The sequence below is a fragment of the Diaporthe citri genome (assembly GCF_014595645.1).
Source record: "Diaporthe citri strain NFHF-8-4 chromosome Unknown scaffold_11, whole genome shotgun sequence".
Taxonomy (NCBI): domain Eukaryota; kingdom Fungi; phylum Ascomycota; class Sordariomycetes; order Diaporthales; family Diaporthaceae; genus Diaporthe; species Diaporthe citri.
The window spans coordinates 46941-72243 of record NW_025064856.1 but is presented as its reverse complement, the minus strand read 5'-3'; the positions used below and the strand labels follow the sequence as shown (position 1 = coordinate 72243).

Here is a 25303-nt window from a genome sequence, read left to right as displayed (position 1 = left end):
AAAAATATTATTTATTAATAATATAACTTAATATTTAAGTTAAAGCATAAATTAAAGATATATATTTTTAATACTTATTATAATAAGTTAATAAATAATATTAATAATATTAATAATCTTAATATTCCTCCTTAGCTAACTCTTCCTTAATAACCTCCTTATTAATAGCTTCCTTTTTAATAAGCTCTTCCTTAATAGCTTTCTTCTTAATAGCCTTAAAGGTAATTATAATCTTTTTTATAACTTCCTTTTTAATAACCTTAAAGGTAATTATAACCTTTTTTATAATTAACTTATCCTTAATAAGTTACTTTTCATTAACCTTTTCCTTAGCTAACTCTTCCTTAGCAACCTCTTTCCTTATAAGGCTATTAAGCATATTAATAAAAATACCCTTTTATATTATTTAATTAATTACATTATATATATAAAATATTAAAATTATTAAAACTTTAATAATATTAATAATTATTATTATTATTATAACTTTAAAAAAAGCTAAGTATATAATTAACATTATTATAAGCCTTAATAAATAATAATTAAGAATTATTAAGAAAATAAAGAAATAATTAAAAAGAAATTATTTAAAATAATAATTATTATATTTTTTATAAAAATAATTATAACTTAAAAAAAAAGATAATTACTTAACATTAAGTAATAACTTTAATAATATTTATAATAATTACTTTAATAAATACTTTAATAATAATAATTAAATTAATAATTATAATTTAAACTTTTAATTAATTAAAGTATAATATTTAAATATTTTAAAGCTTTAAAGTATTAATAATTAAACAATTTAATTAAGCAATTTAAGCAACTTAAATATTTATATTTAAATATTTATACTTAAATATTTATATTTAAATATTTATACTTAAATATTTATATTTAAATATATTTATATTTAAATACTTATATTTAAATACTTATATTTAGCCCTTTAAAATAACGGTTATAAGGCATTTAACCCCTTATAACCCCTTAAAAAATAAAATATTTATATTAACTAAGTAATTTAATTAGCTAAGCAATAATTTAAAGGAAAAGCATGATTTTAAAGCATATATATATATATATATATAAAAAACTGCTAATGTAAGAATAATATATATAGGCGTGGCATGCTTATATAGTAAGTACGCATATGCAATGCATAGATTTAAAGGTGCAAGGTTTAAACTAGTCTTATTAATAGCAGCTGCCAGCCGGTGCCAGCCGGCTGCCAGCCGGCGGTTACGTGCCCTGCATATGGACCACCATAAATAGCTTATAGCTAGATAAGGAAAGGCTGCAGCTTTGCTGCAACTTACCCTTTACATTATAGCCAAATTAATTATATACTTTATTTATTTATTATTAATTATATAAAAGCTAAATTAATATAATTATATTTAATTATAATATAATAAATATTATAATATTTTTAAATATTAATATAAGCTTATTATAATATAAAAATATTATTAATTTTTTAAATAAAGTTTTTAAAAAATAAATTAATTTTCTTAATATATTTTATTTAATAAATTCTTAATATTTAAAAATTATTTATAAAACATTATTTAAATTAATAAATTCTTTAATTTTAAATAATTTATAAATATAAGCTTATAAATATAAATTTATAAAATTTTAATATTATTATTATAATTTAATTTTTAACATTTTTATTTTTTAAAAATATTATTAATATTAAATTTAAAAAGTATTTATTATATTTAATTTAAAAAATATAAGGTTATTTTTTATACTTTAAATTACTTATTAAATAAAATAATATCTTATATTTATTTTTTTAAATTAAATATAAAAAAAGAATTAAGTTAAATATTATTTTTTATATTTATTTTTAAATCTTTTATTTTTTATTAAATTTAATTACTTTATTAAAAGTTAAGGTAATTTATTATTAAAGATATTAATTATATCCCTTTTTAATTTATTAAAGAATAAAAATAAAATAAAATAAGTATTATTTTATTTTTTAAAAGCTTATTTTTATTTAAATATTTTTAATATTTATTATATAAAGCTTTTTAAATTTTTTATATATATTATATAAATTAAGAATTTAATTTTAAGATTATATTAAATTACTTAATAAGGGTTATATTTTATATATTAAGGTATTTAAATTTTTATTATTTTTTAATTTAATAATAAAATTATTATATAAGAAATTAAATAAAAAAATATTTAAATAAATTACTTAATTAATAAGGTTTAAAAAGGTATTTATAATTATTATATAAATATATATTTAAAAAATTAAAAGAAAATAAATAATGTAAAATAAATATAATTAAGATATACTTTATATAGCTTATTTATAACTTATAAAAAGAAAAAATAATTTTATATAAATTAAGCTTATAATTATAAAAGGTTATAAATATTATATAAATTTAAAAATATAATTATAAAAACATTTATTTCCTAAGAGTAATATAAAAGGAAGAAATAAAAGAAATTTAGCTATTTAAGCACTTTAAAAAGTGGTTGCAAACCAGGGTTAGGGATGTGCGTGCAACACTTTTCGCAGTTGGATTGATCGGAAAGTGTGGTAGAAGAAAGGAATGGCAAACAGGATGCTCAGCACGATGCCGCCAGCGAAAGTTGGGATGTAGCCATAACTCGGCTCGAGAAGAGGTGTGTAGGCGTAGCAGCCCGTTTGTATCTTTCTGTTGAGCTCTTCGATCTCAGGCTCCGTCAAGTTGGCGAACAGAGGTTGCGACGACGACATTTTCGCAGTGTTTAAATAATGTGTTGAGGAAAAGATCGAATTCTCTTACAGAGTCCGTCGAGTGAATGGCAGGATTGTAATTAAGCGGGTCTGTGTTATCCGCTGCCTTCTTACTTAAACGGATTTGGGCACTGGTGGTACAAAAGCATCAGCAGTTTCCAAAGAAGGATGTTTACAGATTTATATGTCTACTTTCGCAAGTCTGCGGCTGAAGTCCAACGTCTGATGCTGACGAGTAGGAATTGACGGGCAAGTAGGCTGAGCAAGCCACAGGCACACTTGTTCCTCCGCTGCAACGCGAAGAAACGAGCTCCGTCCGGGATGTAATCCTGAGGATCTGATCCATCCTCGACTTAGCTCACAGACCTGCACTTTCTTCCATTGGCTCTCAGGCGGATCGAGTAGAGATTGCCCCAGGAACCAGGCCCCGGAGGAAAAAATAGCTTAGATCCAGGATGGTCAAAGTGTGGCACACCTGGTTTCTGCAGGGGCTTTACGAGAAATGTGGGTCCAGTCCGAACAGCTTTCTTGCACGAAGGATCGAGTGAGTCGCGTCTAGGGCTGCTTACGCATTGTGGCTTGGGCTGACCCCTTACGATGGGGGCTAATCCGAACTACGTCGACAAAGACCACCCGGATGCTCACTTACCACGTGCGACCGGACTTGTATGGGCAACAGTACCAGGGATCTGGGATACAATATAAAGGCCGTGGCATCTACTCTCGCCGACGGAGTCGGGACAATTCTCTAAGTGAGCACCCCGGCCCGATCCTTCTATGATTTCCCAGCGTTGAAGTCCACCGGAATTGTGGTTAGACGCATAAGCAGACAAGCGAAGTACTTGGGCTATAGATCAAGAACCAAATTACCTCCCGACGTGGGAAAAGTCTCGCAAATACGAAGCCTTCACCGGCCAGCCCTGTCTTCTCCTTTGGCACCCAAGTAGACCGTGGACGATCAGATCCAAAATGTCTCGGAGTAGACAAATGTAGGCAGCCAGCTGGATCTTAGCTACATCAATGTCTCATCATCGACAGATGGCGTCAACCTTCCCTGATTGCCCGATCAAGTCTTTCCATCGATTTTCACCGTGGCAGCATTTCCTGGCTCTTTCACCATCCTTCCAATCGTCCATTCCCCTCGACAATCTTCAAGGGGCTGGTCCTTCTCCGAGCTTTCCTGGAATTCCAGGGTTGATGGGTGCATAGAACCCAAATTTTCCAAAGGGATCATACTTAGCCTTGAGCCTGCTCAGCCTCCACAGGCGCCAATCCTCATAGCCGTACAGCGCCCCAAGGCTTTCATCACCGTGTGCGTAATTCACATATGCATGCAGAGGCTGCCCGCTACCATTGAACAAAGCATACCTCATTCTCCCTCCAAAATCGGCCGCAATATCGTCCAGGCTGGCGTTCCCCGGCTGGTAATACATTGCCGGGCTAGCCAGGATCTGATTAAAACGGTCCGGGTACGCAGTTTCGTCACCAGAGACAGCCTCAACTCCCCTCGTCGAATACGCCTCGAGGAGGACGAAAGAGTTGCGCAGCTCTGGCGGGAGGGTGCTGTAGATGTCCAACGTCGCCCGCAGGCCCGCAATGCTCCATCTTTTCAGTGAAACGCCGAACAGCATCGCGCTGAGTGACCCCTTCGCACAAGCTGGCGTGCCATACGCTGCGCCTGCTACGGCGTTCATGCCCGTGATGTCCGTGGTGCCGGCTTTGATGCTTACGGGAAGCAGGGCGCGAACACGATCTGTATACGCTGGTGGAATGGTCCCGCGGCCCTGCCAAATAAGCCAGAACACGATGATTGGCTTTTGGGTTCGAAATGAGTCAGTATGATCTGTTTATGATCCACTTCTGGCCGACACGAACAGAGTAGGCGCGCTCACATTTTCAGGGTCAATGTCGGGGCGGAATTCGAAGTGCCCATAATGTGCCAGCTCGACTGGCCGCGGCGACTCCGTATCACCTTGCAGCAGCCCGTTCGCCCACCCGAACAACGCCTCCAGCTTATCCTGCTTGAAGACGTACTCCTCGTATGCCCACAGCCGGCCCTGTCCCGGCTCGACGTCAAAGATACGGTATTCCACCGAGGTCACGATTCCAAAATTGTGGCCGGCACCCCGGAGTGCCCAGAAGAGGTCACTGTTCACCGTTGGGGAAGCAGTCACGGCGGTCCCGTCGGCGAGCACGACACGCGCCGAGAGGATGTTGTCAGTCAACAGGCCATGCTGCCCCTGAAGCCAACCGTGGCCCCCACCGAGCATGGGAGAGATAATCCCGGCGCAGTCACACGCTGTGGCGACTAAGGGAGTGTACCCACATCGATCAGTAAGTGGCTGATATAAGGATATAGATAGATAGTCAGAGACAGAAAGATGACGGTATCGTATCATACCGGCTTGCTTTCCCCTGGACCATAGTGCCGCGATCACCTCGCCCGACTGGGTCCCACCGCCGATTGTCGCGCTCCTACCGTCGTCGGCGACGTGGACGTACGCCATGCCTCGCATCGAGATACCGATTCCGTTCCTGACGTTGCCGAGATTCCACGTCTCGCCGTGGCCGCCTGTGATGGCAAGGAACGGCCTGTTCAACGCGTTGGCGAACCGGATCTTGTTTGCACGGCGTGTCCTGGTCAGTGCTCTTGAGCCATGATGGAGGAGGCATTCTCAAATACCGTGATCTGAACGTCCTCCTCCGCCGCCACCCTGACCAAGGCGTCCAGCTGGGGCTTCTTGGCTGCCCAAGTGCCCGTGCCGTTTCCGAAGCCGTCCGAGCCCGGGAAATATATGTCGGCATCCTCGGACAGCTTGGACCCCAGGGAGCTGAAAGTGGTATCAACTGGACGGCGGATGCCTCCTGGTGAACACACCGGGGCCAAGAACAAAACTTGGGCCAGGATGCATAGCATTGTACTCGTCGACTTCATATTGGGAGAGACACCGACGAGACGTTTTCGCACAGGCAGTGTCGTAGACTCGTAGGGAATCTAGCCACGACAGTATTAGACTGTCATGCCGAAAGACGATGAGATCTGGACGCACTCGAGAATGTAGCAATGCCAACACCATGGTGTTGGGTCTCATCAATCGCTGAACAACCCCTCCCGAGTTCCTGGAGTAAGCTGACCTGCAGCGTAGGTCCGAGGGGCTCCATGTCTCGCATGCAGATAGCTGGCGGCGGCGGCGCCATCACCACGCATGTATTGATATGGTGTATGCAGTGCAATACTGTTAGCCTTTATCGCTCGCCAGTGGGAGCACTCCCGCCGCGCTGCACCGCTACCCTGCCAATCTGCCTAGAGCTCGTCCGCAGCTTAGCGCCGTGTTGTGAACCTTGTGTAGGTGTCCTTGCATGTGAAGCGGTGATGGCGGGGTAAAACCCTCACAGTGTATATCAGAGATCAGCAGTCACAAAAGGTGACAAGCATATGCTCACTGGAGGACATGTCACTCGCGGCTGTGAGGGGAACAGACTGGCAGTGGTGAGGCGAGTATGAGTTTGGTAAATATTTACTTTCATTCCGTTGGTAAACCCTTCACCGAGCAATGCAATGCCGTAAAAAAGTAGTAAAAGTACAGCTGATCAAGATGCCCCCCTCTTGTGGCGCGGAGGGAAACCAACTTGTCATCGTGTCGTCGTCAAGTGTGAGTGTACTGACCCCATGTACTCCTTGCCCAGCACTTATAGCTCGTTCGCCTTCTTCTGGGCCTCGCCCTTCAGCTCAGCAGCCTTGCCCTTAGCTTGGCCTGCAGCCTGGTTTGCGTCGCCCTTCAGCTCCTGTGCCTTGCCAGCGGCTTCACCGCGTAGCTCGGCGGCCTTTCCCTTGACGTCGCCGCCGGTGATGTTGGCGCTGGCCTCCTTGACCTTGTCCTTGGCAGCAGCTGTTCCTGCGGTTAGCTATCGCACTCCCCATGCTCTTCCGACAACCAGCGTTTTGTTGTTTCCACTTACTTCCAATCTCGATGCCGTCGACGAGCTTGTCAGACACTGCGCGGTCCACCTTCTTCAGGCCATCCTTGGCAACATCCACGGGGTTCTTCTGCAGCTGGACGGTGGTAGAGAAGGCTGCTCGTGGCACGGTGGATGTGAAGTTGGAAGAGCGTGCGGCAGTACGGGAGATTGTTGCCATGCGGCGGAAGGTCATCTCGGTAAGGAAAGACATTTTGGCTGGAGGTTTTTGGTTTGTCTTGAGAGGAGTGTTTTGGCTTGTGGTACTGCTCGACGGAAGCTGTTGAAGACGAGGTCGAAGTCGTCAACCTTGGAAGGTATTAGAGTGTAGATTAGGGTGTAGAGTTGATGGATTTGCTTGAATGGAAAGTTTCAATGCGCAGAACAGATTTGAAACTGTAGGTGGGTGAAGTTAAGAAGAAAAGGGAGGACAGACACATATCACAAGGGAGTGATGAGAAATGATGTCATGCTCACAATGACGCTTGAGGCTAGACCACTGCACTACAGCACGCCAACATGACGTCTACAAGTGGTTGGACCTCGATCCGTAACGCAAAATCAGACAGAAAAGGTAGGAGATCGTCAAGAATGCTGCACCACATCAGCTGCTATATGAATTCCGTCAGGGTCTCGAACCTCCTCTTCAGCATGCACTCGGGCTCTGAAGGCAGTTGCTCCGGCTAGCGTAGCCACCGAAGCATCGATTCTTCAGCGCATGTAGGCCCAACCAACGGTACATACAGAAAGTCAATGTCCAGTCATCAAGCTGTTATGCACTGTATGCTATTCCCCAGCTTTACAACATACCTGCCTGCTTGAGATGAGTCCTAGAACCCCGCTGCACAAGCAGTAAGTGAAGAGGCACCAGCTAATACTACATAACGAAGGACTGGAACCATTCGAACTCCTTGCTCCGATGCCTCCAGCATTACTGGCCTGAAGGCTCGTCGTGGCAACTTTCATGTGGCCACGGACGACGATCCTGCCGAATTCCCCAAGGGGAAGAGAGGAACAGCTTGCCAAGGTACAGGTCGGCCTCCGCAAGGTCCTCATCGAGGATGGCATCGTGGTGCGTACCATGCACCTCTTTCAGAAGCAGCAAGCCAGGGCCAAGGTCAAGGCTCAGGAAACGGTATTTGCAGCAGCCGTCACGAGAGAGGATGGCAAGGGAACAGTATCATTGCTATACCATCTTCATAAATGAAGCGCCGTTCCATTTACCATACTAGCTCAAGTATGGTTGGGAGCGCCACAACAGCCTACTCATGGGCCAAATGGCATTGCGGCCGGCACGCAAAGACGCTGGAGACGAGGGAAAACTCTGGACTCCATCCAACAGCCATTGCGCAAGATCATCGAGGCTTCCTTTCGCGTGAGACCCGCAGATAGGCGCCTTTCTGCCTGTCGATTATGGGATGGGAAGAGGGAACTTCGAGATTCACTGAACGGAGACGCAGGAGCCAACAATCGCCACGGCCGGGCATCGATTACGATATCGTCAAAGCAACCTTCCATTCTGCTCTGGCGCAGGGCATACGTCTCCGCATGTCGCTGTGACAGTGGAGTGTCTGGTCTTGATGTTTGATGTTTCCGCCACCGCGCTTGGAATCGGGCCCGGCCCTGAGAAGGGATCACGACGAGCGCGCGTGGTTCAAACCGATCTTCAAAGCCACCGCGTAGACTGTGGTAGGTGAGCTGTGGTGGCTCCGACGAGCCAGGCGATCTGCCCGTGCTGATCCGGTCAGGAGGGTCTTGGAAGCCCCAGTGGACGTGCCATTGTTCCACCTCCTGAAAGGCAGGCCAAATGGAGGAGTTTGCAGGTTCGAATTGAACGGACGCACTCCTAGGCTCGTCTGACAACATCGGTTCCAGGTGATGATCTGCTGGTGCGAAGTCTGATACTGGGTGGCGATCGTAATGCGACAATCTCGGCTCTGAACGACGTGATCATCACGCGTCCCTGGTAGGCAAGAACCTCCCACGGACCCAGAAAAATCAGCTGGTTGCCTCTTTGGAAATTAAAAGGAAGGAGACCCTTCATTACCTTGGGAATTCTCAAAGTCAAGATTATCGCGAGCCTTAAGCACAAAGACTTAGGCTTTCGTGGACACTGAGCTCAAAATACCATGTATATGATATGGTTGTTAACAGCACAGATAAGTATATGTACCGGCCAAAAAGAGAAAAGAAAAGAAAGATTTTAGAATTCTGCAACGGATCTCTCAAGGCACTTGTGAGTGAATGAGGAAGAGCACAAAGAAACTGCGGAAGTGATCTGTATCAATTCTAGGTGATTCAAGATAGTTGACGAATAGACATGACGCCAATGTTTGGCATAAACAAGTTACAGCGTCCACACGACCGCACAAAGCATCTTCCTGGGGAACGTGCAGCAACGTCCTTTCGCTTAGACTGTTCAACGTCAATGTCTTACCAGAGAGATCGATGGCATGACTGGAGGTTGGAAGCGGAAAAGAGACAGGACACACATGTGTGAGAGCAGGGCAGGCTCTCTCACCCCGGAACCACGGATCTATTCCTCGATGTGATAGCTCTTCATATTTTGAATTCTCTGCTCGACTTTCACAGCATCATTGACTTTATGACAGCCCAAACCCCGGGATCAGAAGCGAGCTACATTTATCCCCAAGGGCCATATGACTATCAATCAAGGCCATTTCTCAGGCCGCGGCTTTGGGCTGAGAATCCAGATCGATATGTACAGTCCAGAGACTCATCTGAGCTGTAGTATGCAGGCCCCAGATATCTCATGACTCCTTCGCAGAGGGTCACACCTCATAGTATCCTGTCCGCGTCAAGTCAATCTCTGTCTCGGGGGACCATCACCTCCCCTTGAACACTGGTTTCCTCTTCTCGGCAAACGCTTTCAGCGCCTCATCCCTATCCTCCGTCCTGACGACCCTGTCGTACATCGCGTTCTCCACCTCCTCGTGCGGCCTCTGCACTGCCTGCAACGCCGCCCTCGTCGCGACCGGTCCGCCCTCGCTGATCTCCGTGGCTAGCCTGACAGCCTCACTCAGCACATCCCGTCTCGCCGACGAGAGAATCTGGTCCGCGGCCGCCTTGTCCCCGTTCTTCAGCTTCTCCACGTCCTCCTCGCTCTCCGGCACGACCTCGACCAGCCGGTCCGCGATGCCCAGGAAGTAGGCCTCTGGCGCGGACACCCGCCTGCCTGTGAGGATCAGGTCTCTCGCACGCCCGATGCCTATCAGGGAGGGCAGACGGTGTGTGCCCCCGGCGCCGGGGATGATGCCTAGCCTCGTCTCGGGCAGACCGATCACGGCGTTGGAGGACAGGACGCGGAAGTGCGTGGACAGGGCGAGCTCCAGCCCGCCACCGAGGGCGAGAGAGCTGATTGCCGAGATGGTCGGGACAGGCAGAGTGGAGATGTTGGTGAAAGTCGAGCGGAGGAGGGCTAGGAAGGCGGCTGTCCTGGAAGATGGGGAAAGGTCTGTCAGCTAACAGCATCTACACATGAGCACACGACTTGGTGGAGCTCTCCCAGCCTCGTAAGGCTGCGCCCCCAGGGGATCCAGACGGCAAGCCTCGTGGGAACACGTACTCCTCGGGCGTGAAGCCCCTCCTCTCCTTCAGGTCCGCGCCCGCGCAGAAGGAGCTGTCCACCGCGCTGGCAAGGATCAGGGCCCTCGTGGGGCCCTTGTCGTCCTGGCCCGCCGCGCCCCCGAACCTCTTGTTCCAGCTCTTCGCGGCCAGCTCCTCCCCCGTCGCCGCGTCATACTGCGAGTGGACGTCGTCTATCTCGCCGCGCAGGGACGCCAGCAGGGCCCTGGATATGGCGTTCCGCGCCGACGGCCGGTTCAGCTCGAGGACCCGGATGTGGCCCGTGTTGGGCGCGGGCACGTTGGTGACGCGGATCAGGGGTGCCTCGTTTGCGGTGGAGTAGCACCTGCGGGCGGCGAGGGCCTGGAACGGCCTCTGCGCGAGGATGGCTCTCGGGCGGGGAGGCATGGAGGCGGTTTTTTGTCTGCTGGGGATGCCAATGGCGTGTGGGCCTTCGGTGGGAGGGCAAGACAGGAGGAATTGGGACTCTAAGCTCTGGTCTACATGTAGGCGCTCTTCGAGGTTGCTCGTGGATTCACGATGACGTCTGGCTGGGCGCGGCTACCAGCGGGTCACTGCCCCGAACCCTACCGCGGTTGTCATTCAGGTCTTGGAGCTGGGGGGAAGGAGAACGGAGTGAAGGGGGGTTGTCATCCTGGCACTCAACCCCGGCCTGGCCCTGAAGGATTCCAGAACACACAAGTTGACAGTTGCTTCCCGATTCCCTAATGCAGATAAGCTTATACGGACTCGACTTTTGCCAACTTGGAAGCTCTAGACGCCTTGAATCATGATATTGCATGGCAGCGGAATCCCTCTCTGTCCTAAGAAGTGAAATCCGGCGGCCTCCAGCAACAAACTGACTTGGCCAACTTGGCTTGTGCCCACTGCGCAGCTGACTGCTCAGTGTGGATCGCGATGGCCTGGGTGGTTCAAGTGCCCCCCCCCCCACTGCAAGGTTTCATGTTGACATTTCATCACCAACCACGAGGATTTACCGAGAGCGATCGTCATGGGGCTGCCAAAACGCCCGACCGTTTTTTTTTTTTTGCCGAACTTCCCTGAGAGGTTGACCGAGCCCTCTCTCCGGCCGTCACATCGCGACAATTGCTGGCCGACCGGGAACGACGTGGGAGCCTTTTGAATTCTCCGACAAACTCTAAGAATGAACACAAAGGAGATGGAATCCGCCCCGACTCGCCCGACCAACACGAGGCCAAATCTCCGTCTCCCCCGCGATTGCCAAGGCCCGGGACACCGCCTGGAGTCGTGGACAGCGTGTGGGTGGACCCACGATCTCGCGGCAAGTGGAGGCTTCGCTTGGGCGGCAGGGTGGTTGGAGCACTGAAGGAGGCGGGACTTGTGAAGATCTGGCCATCTGCTGCAGGCTCGCTTCTGCAGTTGCCAAGTCACTTGACGATGAGGAGAAAGAGTTGCATGACGCTGGTGAGAGTGAGCTGTCGGAATTCGTTGCACAACCAGACCGCACCACAGCCTGAGCTGTTCCGTCCACAATCAGGCCCGCCGGGGGTAGAGTGCAGTGGCACACCAAATTCCAGACTGTGCCCTTGTAGGCCAGCCACAGTCACCTCGGTGATACCATCGATTCTCTCAATATTCTCAGGAGAACCTCGGAAGCTTGTTACTTGATTTTCTTTTTGCCCTTGTTCTTTTGTTGTTGTTCTGAAATTTGGTCAGGATATAAAAAGCAATGCCAACCGTGCACAGTTGGACCGGTGACATTGTGCGCCGCGTGGGCTGAGGCCAAATTGGCACAGGAATATGGCCGTTTCCCAGGGGCACAGATACCGCACCTGCGTATTTCGTACGGCTGCGGCACTGTACTGGCCATGCAGTAGGGCTGCGAGATATCCATCCTCCCGGCCGCCCGGTAGCCGAACACGGGGACAGGTACCCACAAGAAATGCAGACTATTGACGGGAGAAGAAAAAAAAAGCGTGCCATTCACTGATTCACGAACAGCAAATGGCCGTGCAGGGTTGCTTACGTGCCATGCTGAGCGAAGGTGGTCCTGGTTCCCGAGCCAGCCGTTGAAAGAAGCACACGATTAAGCTCAACACATCCAGGAACCGCCAGTCGTCCCCGTGTTGAGCTATGCTGGATGGGATTGTTCATCAAACCTTGTTGACGAACTGCACCTTTGCCCTCGCGGAGAAAAACAAAAGAAGGTTGGGCCTAGTGCTGGACCCCGCGAGGCCGCGTTGGTCGCCCTTCAAGGTCGCAGATGCAGTGACCCGGGCCCAAGGGCCACCAGTGGATTTGTTCCTTCCAGGCTGGCAGGCCGTGGTCTGCGGCAGTAAAATCGCTGGCCGGGCTGGTGCAGGCCGCCCATGACAGGAGGCCCGGCCACGGCCGTGATCCGCGATCCGCGATCCGTATGGCTGCTGCAGCTTTGTATTTCGGGGGACATTGGAGAGCAGGCCGCGAGTCCTTTTTTTCCTCTTTTGTTCACCCGCGGACACAACACAGTGAGAACAACATGGTTGGATGACCGTATTGCAGGCTTGGTCTCAAATAGGGGGGTTTCCCACTGAGCACGCACTGTATCGGACACCAGGTAATTGTTCCGTCCAGTGCTTCGGGGTTAAGAAATGACGTGGCTCGCAAGTTTGTGGCTGTGTCCAATGTGGTCTCGAAGCGATATTGCGCTGATTTATGCCTTCACGCTTCAAACCCATGCCTGGTAGAGTTGGGGTTCTGAGCCTCATCGAGGGCCCAGAACGAAGGATTTTTGTCCAGATGCAATCAATGTTCCGGTCGCTATTATCCGTGTGGTCGGTACGAGATGTCGTGTTCGCAGCAGGATTGATATCGGTGGTGGGATTTTGCAGCCAGTCATCACCCGGGCTCCCAACACGCACGCACACCAACACGCCATCAAGCGCCATCTGTACAGTCAGCACGGCATCGGCTGCCAACTACTGCACGTGTGTCGACTGCAAGTCGCTTGTGTGCCTCGTATCGGCGCGGGCGTGAATTACCTCCCCCTCCTCCGCTCCCCCTGCTCCCCTAGCTTGCCGGGGCCAGGACATGGACCGGGACCCCCCATCGATCTTGGAAAGCTCAAACGAGGCTGCGACCACGGCATGCGACGTACCCTTTGGGTTTTTTTTGGCCGATGACGACGGCGATGCTCCCATTGCAATGCCGTCGTTGCCAAATTTGGTCACGAGAGTGTCTGAGCAGCAGGCACGGCGATCGTTGTGGTGGTGAGCTGATCAGTCGATCATATAGGGGAAACGAAACATATGGGTGACCGTGACAGTTTGAACGACGACAGCCATTCCCGATCCATCGGTTTGGTGAAACGAGATGGCAGGCGGACAGACGGAGGCTCGCGCCATGGAGGGGTTACGGCGAGATAAGCTGAGCAGCAGCAGTTACCGTAGTAGAAGTCAAGACGGCAGCCACCCCTTTCGTCTCGCAGACTACCGGTCCGGTAGATACCTAGGTAGATACATAGCGTAATACAAGCGCAGCACGTTGTCCAACGACGACCGGAAGCTGAGCAACGTCGAGCTAATTAATTGAGTCTGAGGGTGGCAGGCGCGTCTCACGGATAGTTATCACGAAACAGATCATCACACATGTTGCGGAGTTAGAAACGGGAACGCTATGGCGACTAGCACATGTTGACTCTGCCGACTCTTGCTAGAGCCCACTACCGTCGGGACCGGCGCCAGAGACGGAGGCAGGCCGGTCTCGCTTGGCCTCTTTCTAGCCGCCTCTCGGAATGCAGGTGCCAGCCATCCAGCGGCAGAGTCAAGTCGAGGTGGGGAATATGCACCGTCGTAGACAATAGACAAAACTCTATGCACTGCACAACGCGTCAGGTCACTCCACACCAAGCGAGAGGGTAGGAGGGTCGTGTCACCAATCTTGGGGAGCAATTCTTGGACGTGGTCAGGGTTTGATGAAGCCAAATCTTGGGGGACGGTACCGCAGAGCTACGGGGAGCGTGGTACAGCCAGCCGGCCTGGCCTGGCGCTCCCGTTATCCAGCAATAGGCCTTCAGCCAACGGGCGGCACGGCATGCTAACGCTTCCTATCGCTCAGACTGGACTCGCCGACACCAAAGGACATAGCACCTGGCCCGAGTCTGTTAGACGGGATGCGAAAAGGGGGCGAGCGCCACTGTCAGTGTCAATTGAGCGGAAGCTTGTGACGGACTGGGGATTGTGCAATGTCCTGGAAATGTGCAGCAGGACCGAGGGGGAAAACGTTCACGTCCAAAACTTACCCGAACCGGGCAAGCTCTGGCCGGGCGCGTTTCCAATGCTGACCAATGACCACCTGTTGCCCCTGGAGCTAAAATTGTGCCTGCTTGTCCCATTGGCCAGGGCGGTACCCCATCTCCACTCCGCTGCACTCAAAGTTGTGCGGTTGGGATGTTGTGGCAAGGATGGCCAGACTGCCAAACGGTGGTTACCCACTCTATCAGGAACGAAAGAGCGAGAGAGAACGCAGGAGAATGGGCAACGAGCAGGTAGCGAGAGACCGGACGGTGACCTCAGAACCTCTGCACTCCGTGCCCGGCCAGCCTGCGCAGCCTGCCTGGTCTGGTCAGTCTCTGGCACACACGACAGGGCGGAGCGAGCCAGTCAAAGCCCACCGTTTCGGTACGTACACCGGATCAGCCAGGGTGGTCCCATCGTAATCTCCCCTTTGTCCTCCTAGTGGCTCGTTAGCACATCTTGGGACGGCAGGGGGCAGTCGGCAACAGGAAGGGACGGCGTGGCAGGAGACTGGCAAAAGAGGGAATCTGGGCAGGAGAGGAGACAAGGCAAGTCTCACCATCCTGTCCCTGTCTCTCCTTCTTTCCTCCCTAACACACGCCCACACCCGCCCAAGCCCAACCTTGGAACCCAGCCAGCTCGTGCTCGTGCTTCTGCCGCGCCCACCGCCATTCCCTTCCTTCCCACTCTGTCCGTCCATTTTCATCACTCGTTTTTTTTTGTCTCTTTTGATCCAACTTCCATCTCGTCATTCCCAACCCACTCATTCAGTACACACACAGTCAATCATTCCCTCCACGGTCGCCCTGCAGCGCTACCCGTGAAGGAGAATATCCGCAAAGCGCTGTGACACTCGAGTCGGCAACACGTCAAGTCCAGTTCCGCCAGAGTCACTCGTTTCTCGCTCCAGTGCGCTTTCTGTGTTTTGTTTCCTAGTTTCAGGTCCAGGCCTTGTCTTTTCCCTCCTACCATACTCCTGGTACTGTACCAATACGGACACCGACCAGTTCAGGCGGACCTCCCTTTCTTGCCTTCCCCCCCTACCTGCGACCTCGAGGTTCTATTTCCTTCCGGATTCCACAACAGGCCTGCCTCACTCGTCGACCAGCAACGCGGCTCATCCCTCGCTCTCCAACGGTCTATCCCTTTCACCAAGAACTGCTAAGAAAGGGCCTATTCCGCCAGGGACTCATCAATGTCATCTCCGCTCTAAAACCAAAAGGGAGACTGCAGGATACTAAAATCAGGAAGTGGGATAGTGTGAACGAAAAGGGCTCACAAAGGAAACAAGAGTGTGGGATCTCGCCCTCGATTGTTCCCAGCCTTTGTTCGACGACAGTCTATTCTCACTCGCCCGCCACCCGCGGAATCGACGAAGACCTCGTGGCCATCTAGTCGAGTCGACAAAGACTCGCTCGCTGTCAGGCCGACCGTTGAATCGACCATAGAAGTCGTCCTTCCTGCCGACGAACCCGTCGTGATCGGAAGGCCGGAAAACAAATTTGCAACAAGCCGTCAAATTTCTTTCAATCGCCTTCGGTCCCGTTTTACTTCCGGTCCCAGGTTTTTCGACCTCGCCAAACAAGACCGAATTTCTTTCACCATCAATCCAAATCACACAAAATGAAGACAACAACACTTCTCGCAGCGGCAATTGCTACCGTGTTGCCGGCATATGCAGCCACCGCAACATCGGCAAACCTAGAAGAGCCATCAGCGGCACCGACGCTCGGAGCCCAGGTCGTCCAAGGCTGCTTCAACTCATGGGGAAACCTTATTTTCAATTCGACACCAGATTTTAACACCAAGAGCGCATGTGCTGTCGACCTCTGCTATGCCGGTGGCTTCAAAGTTGCGGCGACGAGTGGCGGAAACCAGTGCTACTGCGGCAACGAATACCCACCGAAAAACTCACTGGTGGACGACTCCAAGTGTGACGTGCCATGTCCCGGCTACGGCGTTCAAGCATGTGGTGGCATCGACTTTTACACAGTTTACAACACTGGTGTCATGCTGTCGGTCTCATACGCCCCCGAGAATGACACGTCCTCTGCTTCCGGCTCTGCCACCCCAAGCGTGGTCGCCTCATCCACCGTCGTGTCAGGCGGTCAGACCAGTGTCGTATATGTGACTTCCACTCCGACGGGCGGTCCAGAAGACGGCAAGGGCGGCACACCTATGGGTGGAATCATTGCTGGCGTCGTGGTTGGCGTCGTGGTTCTCGGCGCAGCGTTTGGTGGGCTCTGGTTCTGGATGCGACAGAAGAGAAACCGTGAGATCGAGGAGGAGCACCGTCGCAACGCAGCTGTCAATGCCTTTATGGGCGGAAAGCCACCCGGCAGCAGTGGTGGTTACTCCATGGAGACAGACACCCGACTGGACCCAGTCATGGCTCAACGCAGGATGAGCAGTGGCAGCATCGCCGACAACCAAGATTACTCGCGACGAATCCTCCGGGTAAGTTCCTACGACTCGCAGGTCTCTTCAACTGATGCTAACGATTGCATAGGTCACCAACGCGTGATGACGTTCCCCATTTACGACGAACGATTATTGCCTGTACTCTACTCTTCCATTGGCATCTTTCGGCGTTTGGTAAATTGCTCTCATGTCACCGGTCAATCAACCACGCGACGAACCTTCGGCGTTTCACATTGGCGCAAGGAATGCAACATATTTGGGGCCACGAACAGGACGTGGCACATCTCTCCCGGGCACCCGTTGCCGCTTCCTACGCCGTCCCCTCCTTGGCCAGTCTTTCGGCACTTCTTTCGGTATGCCTCTGGCACGTCTCGCATCCTGAGCCCCGGACAAACGACGACGATCCCCTCGAGACTACCTACCCTTTTTCGTCACTATGATTAGCTTTGTGATACCACTATTTTGGAGACTGGGTGGAGGCGTGGATACGGAGTATTCCACCACACCTGAAAACGGGGTTTGTCCCAAGACAAGGCAACCCTGATGCATCTACATTTATTACTTGTCTGGGCGGCTGGTTTTGGGAATCGGGAGCAAGGGACGTTAGATCGGGGACCAATAACCCAGACTGAGCGGGAACAGGCTGGCCGCTCGCTTGTCAGGTTGCGAGGAAGCGGCAGGGAAGCGCACATACATGGGCAGGATGGGTGGGAGAAATTGCGTCTGTCTTGAGTGAGTGCCAGGTGTTGTGCGAGAATCTATTGCTACAGGCCACCAAAGATGCGTCCATCTTATCACCCGAATGTATCAGTCGTCAACCTGTGCCGAGGGAACACCTTGGAATGTTCGAGACAGGTAATTGATGGATAGACATACCTTTTTATTTCTTTCAGACAATTCTATCTTCATCCACACGGCGGAAGGTGATTGTTGGCGTGGTGGATATTCCCAATCAAATTTCCTGATCCCGATCTCGAGCAGAAGTCGCAGGCAGCTTTAACCCACTGACACTGCCCACCGTGTCTACCAACGTCAATAGCTCGGTCACCCAAAACTGTCTTGTACTCACTGTCTCACGTCTATCTCGCAGCTGAGAGCCGTCACACGATCCTCGAGGCCAACGCCCACCGCAGTACTGGATTCGGTAAATGTTTCCCTTGACAGCACGCGGTATGTTGCGGCCGCCGCGAGCTGAGTTCGACTGTTGGTGCGTGGGCGATCGGGTACGACTTCACGGTTTGAGAGAGGGGGTGGGGGGTGGGGGAGGAAACTGTTCTGGACACGACACATCTGGGCATCCTCTCTGCTTACCTTGCCCGGCATAGGCTGGGCCGTGATGGCATGGGGTAGGGTAAGGGGGTGTAGGGACACTGGTCTTGGATCTTTTGAGTCGAGGATCTTGGGCCTCGGTGGTTTTGAACGGGCCACGGGAGGTACCCTGTGGCGGGGAACGACTCTTGGAGCCAGTACGGACGGAAGAAATGGTCGGCCTGACCGACTGCTTCGGACGCGATGAGTGGGCTGTGAGGGTCGTGGCCGTCGCTGTCTTTACGGCCGGGTCGGTTGGATCCTATCTTCCTATGCCGTCTTCGCAGGCAGGAAGGCAGCCTTGAAGGAGGTAACCCCCTTGGGAGGATGTGATGCGTCTGTACACTGTGACACTGCGGGAGGGTCGGGATCACGGGAGGGTCGCCCTGTAAGGCTCGGTTTCCGTGCGGCCTCCGGCCCACGAACCCCTGGTTGGACGGCGGCATGTCACTGACATGGCGTGGTACAGCCGCACTGGAGGTCTAGATCTCGTCGACATAACAAAATGGTGCTGCCGGGACACCTTTGACATTATGAGAGGCTGGCTGGCTCGCTTGAATGTGCCGAATGGAGATGATGGCATGGCATCGAGGAGAGGATGTCAAGCCCCAAGCTTATACCGCTCAGGTGCCCGCCACCAAGCCGACAGCCCTCGGACGTTACACAGGTGACGGTTTGAGGCGAGGATGTAGGCTTGGGGAAAGTCGCCCTTGGGGGTTGAGACGGGTGATGTTAGGGCACGCGTGACCTTGAGGTAGTATAAATATGAGAGCTAGGTCAATAATGAAGCCGAACAGTAGGTCCAGTGCCTTTTTGAGATCGATGCTCGAGGCCTAGCTGAATTCCCTTCGGGTTCCTTAAGCTCAGGAGGGCAAGGTCGTTGAACAATCACGATTGGCTTCTCAGAAAGCACACAAAACATCGTCAGCAAATGATTCCCTGATGTTCAGAAAGTTGAATTACCACCCTACCTAGGTAGTGGTGACGATTTTGTCCTCGAATGTATAGCCAAGTACAGGTTACACATACGCACGCACGACATCTGGAGGAAAGGATATTGACTGGTATAACAACTCGGTGGCCCCTTGGCAACTGTCAAGTGGAGTTTTGATTCATAATAATACTGTAGTGTAGATCCATGTAATTGTTTGCTCATATCGATGAAGGCGATGGTCTCGTCTTCCCCAAGACTTCAAACATCACCTCTTGTCCGACTCAACACTCGGCCGACAGGCAAATTATTACTTCACAAGGCCAATGGAGACCCGCCACGGCAGTTTTAGGAGCGAGCTGCCACATACAGGGCGAGTTCAACTTCGCAGAGAGTTGTCCTATGCCTCATACCAAAATAATCACTCGGTTTGCTCGTCGAGTGGACTCGGTGCAGATCCCGCTGAGCCGCGTGCGACCCGACGGTTGGCTTGATAGCCGGATTTAGCGATATCACACACCCGCTGTGGCGCAAATCTCGTCATCTCGCCTCGACCCACGGATCTCGGGTCTCTGGGAAGTATCTGGACCATTCGGCTTCGATTTGAAGCTGTGATTGTGCTATGCCAGTGGTTCGTATTTTGTGAACGGCACCCGAGGAGGGGCAAATGTCCGCACTGAGCGCCCTCAGCAGTGGATTAGAATGCAGTGATATCCGCGTAATCTCCTCGCCAATACGTACGTGAGCATCCGGAAACGACTCATCGATATTTTATTGGATATGAAGTCGTTGCTCTCACGGAGCCAGTCAAATGGACGCGGTCTCGGAGGCAACCCGGATCTCATCGAGGGTTGTGGCCAGACGTTATTGTGACAGGTTACACTGACTCTTTGACACCTGTAGGGTCTTAGATGATCAGGGATCTTCCGTTGAAGGTACAATAACATTGGCCTCTGTATTCTTCTCGCGAGTGAACTCATAGAGGCCTTGGATTGGCCATCTCGATCCTCACAGGAGAATGCGCTTCCCTGCATGCAGCTCCCAAAGGGCGAGGGTGAAGCATACGAGGTCTATAACAAGCACCACACTCCAACAGGGCGAAATCACCCTTACCCAAAAGACCAAGCACCCTCGATCAGCGCAGGTAGCCAGCCGATAATGACTTTGAGGTGTTCAATATCATCAAGCGCGCCGAGACTGTGATCCAGGCCAATTCGAGGTGAGCACGGCGATTGTGCACCCTGATCTAGTGGCATGGGACCACAAGGAGGGACGGATGGGTGCAGACAGGGACAAACCGATTGGGCCGATTTGGCTTTGACAGGCAAACCCGCAGACCGTTGTGTCTCGGGTGGCAGCATGTACTTCGCCAACGGTTCGCTTGGGGGGCGAGCATCTCAATTCACTCACGACTCCAAGACTACATCACGGTGTATCGCAGTCGATGTTGGGGATTTTGGTGCCGACGTTCTTCAAGTATAAGTGTCGGCCCCTGGACACTCCAAAATTCGAAAGATGGCAAGCAGCATCAAGCCTCATCATCTCTCACTCACAATTGCCTCATCTTACCTGCCCAGGCACCGTATCAGCCAGAATCTACACGCCATAACATCATCCGAGCATCGACACTTGTTCACGTCAACTATCTCTCACAGTCTCTCAGAATGCAATTTGTCTCCAAGGTCGTGCTGGCACTCGCTGTCATCAGCAATGCCATGCTTGCCGTCGCTCTCCCAAGCCCCATCGCGCAGGTCCTGCCCTCGGGGGGAGGGAACACATCCCCGCCACCATCAGCTGACCATGCCTTCCTCGATGTCGAGTGAGAATACTCGCCATCGTAAGCACATATGCCAAGATGATCCGGCACGTAAGTCTTGTCGCCTCCTTGTCTCCTTGTGCTGCTGAAAGCACTCATGGATCCTAACAAATCATAGACATGGTCGGTGTATGTCTCGCGAGGAATATGGTGACGTGGAAAGTCTTCAGGATGGCTTCCGTGTAGGGTGCTTACGGGTTTGGCGCAGGCTGCTGGGTTGAATCATATGTGTGAATATGCTGTTGATGAGTGTAATTCTATCGTCTCGCAAATATTCTGGCAAATACAGAGGCATAATCACTTAGTCAGAACCGAAATTGTGATGAACATAACAAACGTGCTGTACAGTAAAGCGGACAGATCTGCCAGTCGTGGACTTGTACCTCCCGGCCCTGACAGCTTGCTTGATGACTTGAACTTGCATGCCAAGGAAATAATAAGATAGAGAGTTTATATACCACAGGACACGAGATTGTACACCCTGCTAGCTTTTCCGCTGAGGATATGAATCCTCTGAGTGGTCACCACATCTTTCGGATCGCCGACAAATCCGTGACCAACCTATGGATGGGTCACGCAACAGTCAGCCTTGAGAAGGAACTTTGGTAGATATTTTGAATGCATGTCAAGTGTGGCTGAAAAGTGAGTATTTGAGCTCGTCGTAAATTCTCGCGTCGGCGCCTTGGGATACCTAGGTGGGTGGCTCTCATCATGCAGGTGTCGCTTCTAACATTGAACAGCCAAAGCATTGGTATCCGAGGCGAAATGGCATACATGCATTAATGGAGAGTCGTTAGGTGGAGAACTACTAAAATCATGCCGAAGTGTGTTGCCGGGATCGCCTCATTTCTCTTCTCGTCTGTTCACTTGGTTCTCCAGCCTTTTTCCCCGAGCCAACCCGTGGGAGCAGGTCGTCAGTCTCCTGCAATTGCTTTTTGATGTTCTGCTTTGCCTCCTTCTCGGCATTCTGATCGTCAAGCTCCTCTTGTCTGCGTTCAGCTTGTATGAGTCAGCCTTACTGCAATCGAGTTACTGGGTCATACCGGGATTGACGATCCGAATTGTTACCTTCCGTCCTATGGCGCCCAAAGCCGAACAGCACAGATTGCCTCGCTTCGTCAGCCCAATGCTTTGAGCCTATGAGGACATCGAATAATCCGCTGTCCACAATGAGGAATGTGGTCTGTCGTTGCTTTTTGTCTCGTGGCTTATGCCAAGAAATTGTGACCTCCTGCTTAGGGGTGAATGTGAGATTGTTCAACATCTCAAGCGTCCGCTCCTGCTGCTCTTCGACTGGTAAGTCCCGTATCTTATTTGGGTCCATGCCATGCTTGGCAATCAATTCCTTGCTCACAAAATTCTCATCGCTGCCTGTGTCAATCTTGTTCCTGACGGGTATCATCTTGAATCTCATGTGATCATCCACGTCCTCTACCTCGATAACCAGGATGAGACTTCTAGTAAAGTCTGACGCCAACAAATTCGCGAATTCCGCAAGGAACTTGCGGCCCCTTCTTCGGTACTTCGGTCGTTCTGATGCTGGCGCTTTCGAGGGTTGATGTTGTATTCCTTCCGGCAGGTCTTCAGATGGATGAGCTGTGTCGTCTCTGTTCTTGAGCTCGTCATCCTCCTCATCTTCATCCTCATCTTCTGCCCCCTCTTCCATGATCTTCGCCATTGCGACACTTCATGACTCCAGTCAATTACGATGGTCAATTTGAGAGGATGGATCTGGGATCTTACCTGATTTGCACGAAATGTCTATTCATTTTCATGCTGGTTGTGAAACAATGTCAGTGCTGAAGACTTCTTGCCTACGTCTTATGGAAGATACTTGGGGCAAGCAATCACGCACTCCGAAGACAGGTCCCGGAGGAGCAAGACGGAATCTCGAAAGCCATTATAAGTCGTGAGCAACTCGTGCTCCATGAAAGTGTACAAAAGTCGCCGATAATATTTTGGTTTCGCAAGCAGGTTCTCCAGTATGTTCAGTAGTTCGCGGTACTTTTGCAAGCACATCTCGAGACAGCAGTCTATTGACTTTGGAATAGTCGTGTTCTCCGTAATCATCTCACGACAGTCCTTCAGAATATGGCGCAGGACCACAAATTCGCGCTGCAGTCGCTCTACCGTTTCTGCACTGCGAACAAAATTTTGGACAACGAGCAATGCGGACGCCGAGTTGCTAAAGAGAACTCCCACGACAGCGACAATGCTAAGGGGATCCATAATGTGGGCTAAGAGAACGATCTATGATTGCTGTGTGTTTGATGGCTGAAAAGCACTGGTGAGAGTGAAGCAGTGTGCCCAGGTGCGATGAGTTACTTCCGTGAGGCACTGATATCTGTTCATTGTCAAGCTCTTTGTTTTCAGCCGCTTGGGCCCGTGATCTTGAAGCTCATCATCCTCATTCGTAGCTGAGAATAGCGCAAGACCGGTCTATGCATCTAAGAAGCCACATCGGGATTCTTAGTTCATTCACACCAATACCAGGTGAAAGCTAGTCGAGGTGTTATCTATCTTGTGACTCGTAGCGCGTACGGCTGAATCTAGTCAAGCCGTGGCTATCAATAACGCAATGCCAATGTGTAAGGCAGGTAATACGCCCTGGTCCCCTCCAAAACACCAGGAAAGAAAGAGTGAATTCACATGCCAGAGGACATGATTGCCTGCAGTAAAAACTGCATGATAAACCCCGCCACAGCTAACAAGGACTACTTGGTAGATTATCCCACATGTTTCATTCCTAATTACACGAGACAAGTCACTTGTACTGTAAGTGAAATATTAAAGAAGAAAATCGCAGAGCTGGATGGAAGGCATTGCTGGTGCTATACCTACGACGACCGGGATCCATCTTGGAAGGATGCAGCCCCTAGACCAGAATCAAGTTACGGAAGATGAGTATACGCCGCAGCACTATCACCGACTCGCTAGAATCATGAGCAGAGAAAGAAACCTGGCAATCTTCAGACGCTTCGACGAGATCAACCTACTGCAGCTCATGGCCCTTCAGGCTGAGATTGTTGAGCTGCAATTTCGCTTCGAAGCCAGTTGCCAGCACGATGATGTAGCTGGCCTCACGTACTCCAGAAGCTTCCATGCACTTCGGAGGTCCCAGCATTGGAATGAGCGAATCGATTCAGATGGGGAAAGGAGCAGCAACATACGTTCTCAAGAGACAAAAGCTGAGCGATCTGCCGATCCATCGTCCCATCTACAAAGTCATTTGTTTGAGAAACTCAGAGACAGAATGGGGAGATATAGTATGTGAGAACTGGAGGCGAAGGTATAGGTTGGCTGACTTCTTGCTAAAATTCTTTTCAGACAGTCTGCTGCTCCAAGGCACGGTCCCATACCACTGCCGCACACCTGACCACTCAATAAAGTCGAGGACGATGAGCTGATCGTTTTTCATGGTAAACAGTTACTGAGCTCTCAAGACTGAAATCTCCTCCGAAGTCCCAGTTGCAAACGTTGCAGGACTGGTTGGTCGACAGCAGAGGCGGACACAGCTTCCTCCAAGGCTTCGAGTTCCTCACCTGGCGGAACAAGAAAACAGCGGCGTACGTTTCACTGCAGTCGGCCCAAGACGAGAGCTCCGTGTTCAGCAGGTTCATGGCCCGGGTTATCGCGCGGATCTTCCACCGCGTCGTCGGGGAGAAGATGAAAGTCGGCACTGTCATCGACGAGGAGGCCAGCTTGGTGTCCTACTCGGACTCGAAGCTCAGCCGGGCAAGCAACGTCGTGGCGTTGGTTGTGTCCTCGGCACTTCCCGTCCTGACGATATTTGTACTCAACACGGTGAACTCAACAAACCAGCGGATTGGCCTGACGATGTTGTTCACGGCTGTGTTCGCTGTGCTTCTGGCAGTGTTTAGCAACGCAAAGAGTGTGGAAATCTTCGGCGCAACTGCAACGTAAGTCAGAATTTATCTTGTCTACGGAACGTCTGGGACTGACATATCTCAGATTCGCTGCAATCGAGGTGGTCTTCATCGGCAGTGCAATAGGAAAATCGGGTCCATAAGAGTCTTGCTTCTCTGTATTTAAAGTCCATATGGCAGTACTGCACAATCTCTTTGTATATCATCAACAATTATTTAACCAGACTCCACAAAATTCAATAGGCGAAATCAACTTGATGCTCATTGTTCTTTGAAGACAGTCAATTGCTTAGACGCGTAAATTGGCCTAGGGAGAAGAGGCGGTTGGCCCATTACGGTCGCTCTAGTCTCACACTACCAACGAGAATTTCGAAAGGCTTGCCCTCG

The 25303-nt window shown here is 50.1% G+C and overlaps 7 protein-coding genes across 7 annotated transcripts; 2 read left to right on the top strand and 5 right to left on the bottom strand.

The window, feature by feature from the left end:
- Positions 1-329: 329 nt before the first annotated feature.
- INS49_003809 (uncharacterized protein) lies at positions 330-2755 on the bottom strand (the record flags this gene model as incomplete). Its single annotated transcript, XM_043164599.1, has 2 exons — positions 330-333; positions 2598-2755. The coding sequence occupies 2 exons, from the start codon at positions 2753-2755 to the stop codon at positions 330-332; spliced, it is 162 nt and encodes a 53-aa protein (XP_043018249.1).
- A 1151-nt stretch (positions 2756-3906) lies between these two features.
- INS49_003808 (uncharacterized protein) lies at positions 3907-5832 on the bottom strand (the record flags this gene model as incomplete). The annotated part of the gene is made up of 5 exons (XM_043164598.1): positions 3907-4569; positions 4648-5063; positions 5157-5373; positions 5439-5750; positions 5806-5832. 5 exons carry the CDS (start codon positions 5830-5832, stop codon positions 3907-3909), a joined length of 1635 nt encoding a protein of 544 aa, XP_043018248.1.
- Positions 5833-6445: 613 nt separating this feature from the next.
- INS49_003807 (uncharacterized protein) lies at positions 6446-6926 on the bottom strand (the record flags this gene model as incomplete). The annotated part of the gene is made up of 2 exons (XM_043164597.1): positions 6446-6645; positions 6716-6926. The coding sequence occupies 2 exons, from the start codon at positions 6924-6926 to the stop codon at positions 6446-6448; spliced, it is 411 nt and encodes a 136-aa protein (XP_043018247.1).
- A 2632-nt stretch (positions 6927-9558) lies between these two features.
- INS49_003806 (uncharacterized protein) lies at positions 9559-10705 on the bottom strand (the record flags this gene model as incomplete). Its single annotated transcript, XM_043164596.1, has 2 exons — positions 9559-10168; positions 10299-10705. The coding sequence occupies 2 exons, from the start codon at positions 10703-10705 to the stop codon at positions 9559-9561; spliced, it is 1017 nt and encodes a 338-aa protein (XP_043018246.1).
- Positions 10706-16176: 5471 nt separating this feature from the next.
- On the top strand, positions 16177-17077 carry INS49_003805 (uncharacterized protein; the record flags this gene model as incomplete). The annotated part of the gene is made up of 2 exons (XM_043164595.1): positions 16177-17010; positions 17063-17077. The coding sequence occupies 2 exons, from the start codon at positions 16177-16179 to the stop codon at positions 17075-17077; spliced, it is 849 nt and encodes a 282-aa protein (XP_043018245.1).
- A 4766-nt stretch (positions 17078-21843) lies between these two features.
- Positions 21844-22798, bottom strand: INS49_003804 (uncharacterized protein; the record flags this gene model as incomplete). Its single annotated transcript, XM_043164594.1, has 3 exons — positions 21844-22018; positions 22073-22714; positions 22773-22798. The coding sequence occupies 3 exons, from the start codon at positions 22796-22798 to the stop codon at positions 21844-21846; spliced, it is 843 nt and encodes a 280-aa protein (XP_043018244.1).
- A 1484-nt stretch (positions 22799-24282) lies between these two features.
- Positions 24283-25059, top strand: INS49_003803 (uncharacterized protein; the record flags this gene model as incomplete). Its single annotated transcript, XM_043164593.1, has 3 exons — positions 24283-24295; positions 24457-24949; positions 25002-25059. The coding sequence occupies 3 exons, from the start codon at positions 24283-24285 to the stop codon at positions 25057-25059; spliced, it is 564 nt and encodes a 187-aa protein (XP_043018243.1).
- Positions 25060-25303: the final 244 nt, after the last annotated feature.